The sequence below is a fragment of the Elephantulus edwardii genome, unplaced genomic scaffold, assembly GCF_000299155.1.
Source record: "Elephantulus edwardii isolate Elephantulus edwardi_28Jun2011 unplaced genomic scaffold, EleEdw1.0 scaffold00127, whole genome shotgun sequence".
In the NCBI taxonomy this organism is placed as follows: Eukaryota; Metazoa; Chordata; class Mammalia; order Macroscelidea; family Macroscelididae; genus Elephantulus; species Elephantulus edwardii.
Window position 1 is genome coordinate 355,345 of NW_006399877.1, and position 2,113 is coordinate 357,457.

The window sequence follows — 2,113 nt, forward strand, 5'->3', positions numbered from 1 at the left end:
CTTCCCCCACATACTGCCCTCCATATACTGCGCGGCCCTCCCCCTACATACAGCCCGGCCTCCCCCCCCAATACTGCCTGGCCTTCCCCCACATACTGCCCATCCCTCCCCATCCCCCCATATTTTCCAGCCTTCCCTGTCTTCCCCTCATACTTCCCAGTCTTCCCCATCCTTCTCCCTTCCCAATGCTACTGGCATTCCCAATACCCCCATAGTGCCCGGACTTCTCCATCCTCACCCCATAATTCCCAGCCTTCCCATCTCCCTATACTGCCCCGCCTTCTCCGTCCCCCTCATAGTGTCCAGCCCGTCCTCCAGACATGGAGGCCCTGACTCAGGGGACCTGGGCTTTGGCCTCACCACTGTCTCTACATCTGTAGGGCTGCAGCCACCAAGTGCAGGTGTGTCAATGGACAGACAGGCCTCTGGGACCCTCCTGGTGGGCCTGAGGGTGATCAGGGAGGCAGGCTGTGTCACTTCAGAGACACCATCCCCTAGTGTAGCAGCCTGGAGTCCCTGTACCCACAGCACTGAGCTCCTATGACCCTGGCCACCCCTTCCCCCCTTCCTGCCTGCACCTCACCCACACACTGTGCCTCCCCAGGCCTGGAGGCAGCACGTGGTTTGCTGTCTTGAAGGCCTGAGAGCTCTACCCGGCCCGAGCGCTGGCCTTAACTTCTCTGTCTTGTTGCACTGGCCCCAGCTCGGTCATCTCTGGCTGCAGCAGCCCTCTTCTCACCACGTGCATGAGCGAGCGCATGGCCGCCCTCACCCCCTCCCCTACCTTCTCGAGCCCTGACTCCGACGTCACCGTCACCGAGCTGGCTGAGGAGCGGAGCGTAGGGGAGGAGGAGGACGACCTGGAGGAGGACGGCGTCTTTGTGGAGCACGGGCTATGCCACGGCCGGGACCCGTTTTACGACCGGCCCCCACTGTTCAGTTTAGTAGGAAGGTTGGTGAGGCCAAGGCGCATGCTGGGAGGGACCCAGCTCTTTTTTCACAGAGCACTACTGTGGGCACCTTTCAGCCACTACTGCAGGGCATGGCCCAGGTGTGTAAGAGCAAGTGTGAAGGACCAGGTGTGCCAGACACAAGTGTGAGGGGCCAGGTGTGCAGGGCACAAGTAGGAGAGCCCAGGTGTGGGGCATGTAGGTGTGCACAGGTATGGGACCCAGGTTTGTGAGGCCCTGTTATGTAGGACGCAGGTATGTGGGACCTAAGTGTGTAGGACACCAGTTTGTGGGACCAGGTGCGCAGGACATGAGTGTGTAAGAACCAAGTGTGTGAGACCTGGTTGTACAAGGACCAGGTGGGGCCCAGGTGGGTAAGAGATGAATATGTGGGGCCTACATGTATAGGACACAGGAGTGTGGGAACCAAGCGCTCAGGACTCAGGTACGGGGGACCCGGGAGTGTAGGATATAAGTGTGTAATGTCCAGGTGTGCCAGGTCCAGTGTATGGGACTCAAATGTTTGGGGTCTGGATTAGCTGTGCCCAAGTGCGGTATGGGACCCAGGTGTGCGACACAGAGGCGTGTAGGACCCAGATGTCGAGAACCTAGATGTGTGGTATTCAGGTGTTTGGAATCAAGCCCCAGGTGTACATTTTCCAGATGTGTGAGGCCAAGTAAATGCAACTCTGACTTGCAGGGTCAAATGCACAGAGCCGTGGGTTTAGGTAGATGAGACCCAGGAATGTTTGGGACCCAGGTGTGCAGAATCCAGACCTATGGGACCAAGTGTGAAGGACTCGACTGTGCGGAGTCCAAATGTAGCAGACCCAAGTGTATGTGGCCTTGACGTGTGGAGTCCCACGTGTGAAGGGTTTGGGTGTATGGGGTTAAATTGGGGAGGTACGGGGGTAACTCCTCCTTCCCTGGGTGGTGAGGCAGGTGGAGGTGTTGGTCTCCCCAAGGAGAGGGCCATGAAGGAGCTTGAGGGCGCCTGACAGCATACTGTCTACCACCAGTCTTCATGTTGTCCAGTCCTCAGCCACAGAGAGAGGCAGGCAGAACGGGCCTGGACGGGCAGGGCCCACTCCCGGACGCAGAGAGGGCAGGCAGAACGGACCTGGACGGGCAGGGCCCACTCCCGGACGCAGAGAGGGCAGGCA

The 2,113-nt window shown here is 59.2% G+C and overlaps 1 protein-coding gene across 2 annotated transcripts in view; it reads left to right on the plus strand.

The window, feature by feature from the left end:
- KIF1A (kinesin family member 1A) overlaps positions 1-2,113 on the plus strand; it is a 58,924-nt gene that overhangs the window by 27,243 nt on the left and 29,568 nt on the right. The window contains exon 26 of one of the 2 annotated variants that reach the window (XM_006893430.1): positions 704-952. The exons of the other annotated variant lie outside the window; for it this stretch is intronic. Coding sequence (XP_006893492.1) covers positions 704-952 — 249 coding nt within the window. The remainder of the gene's footprint in view (positions 1-703; positions 953-2,113) is intronic. 2 annotated transcript variants of the gene reach the window in all.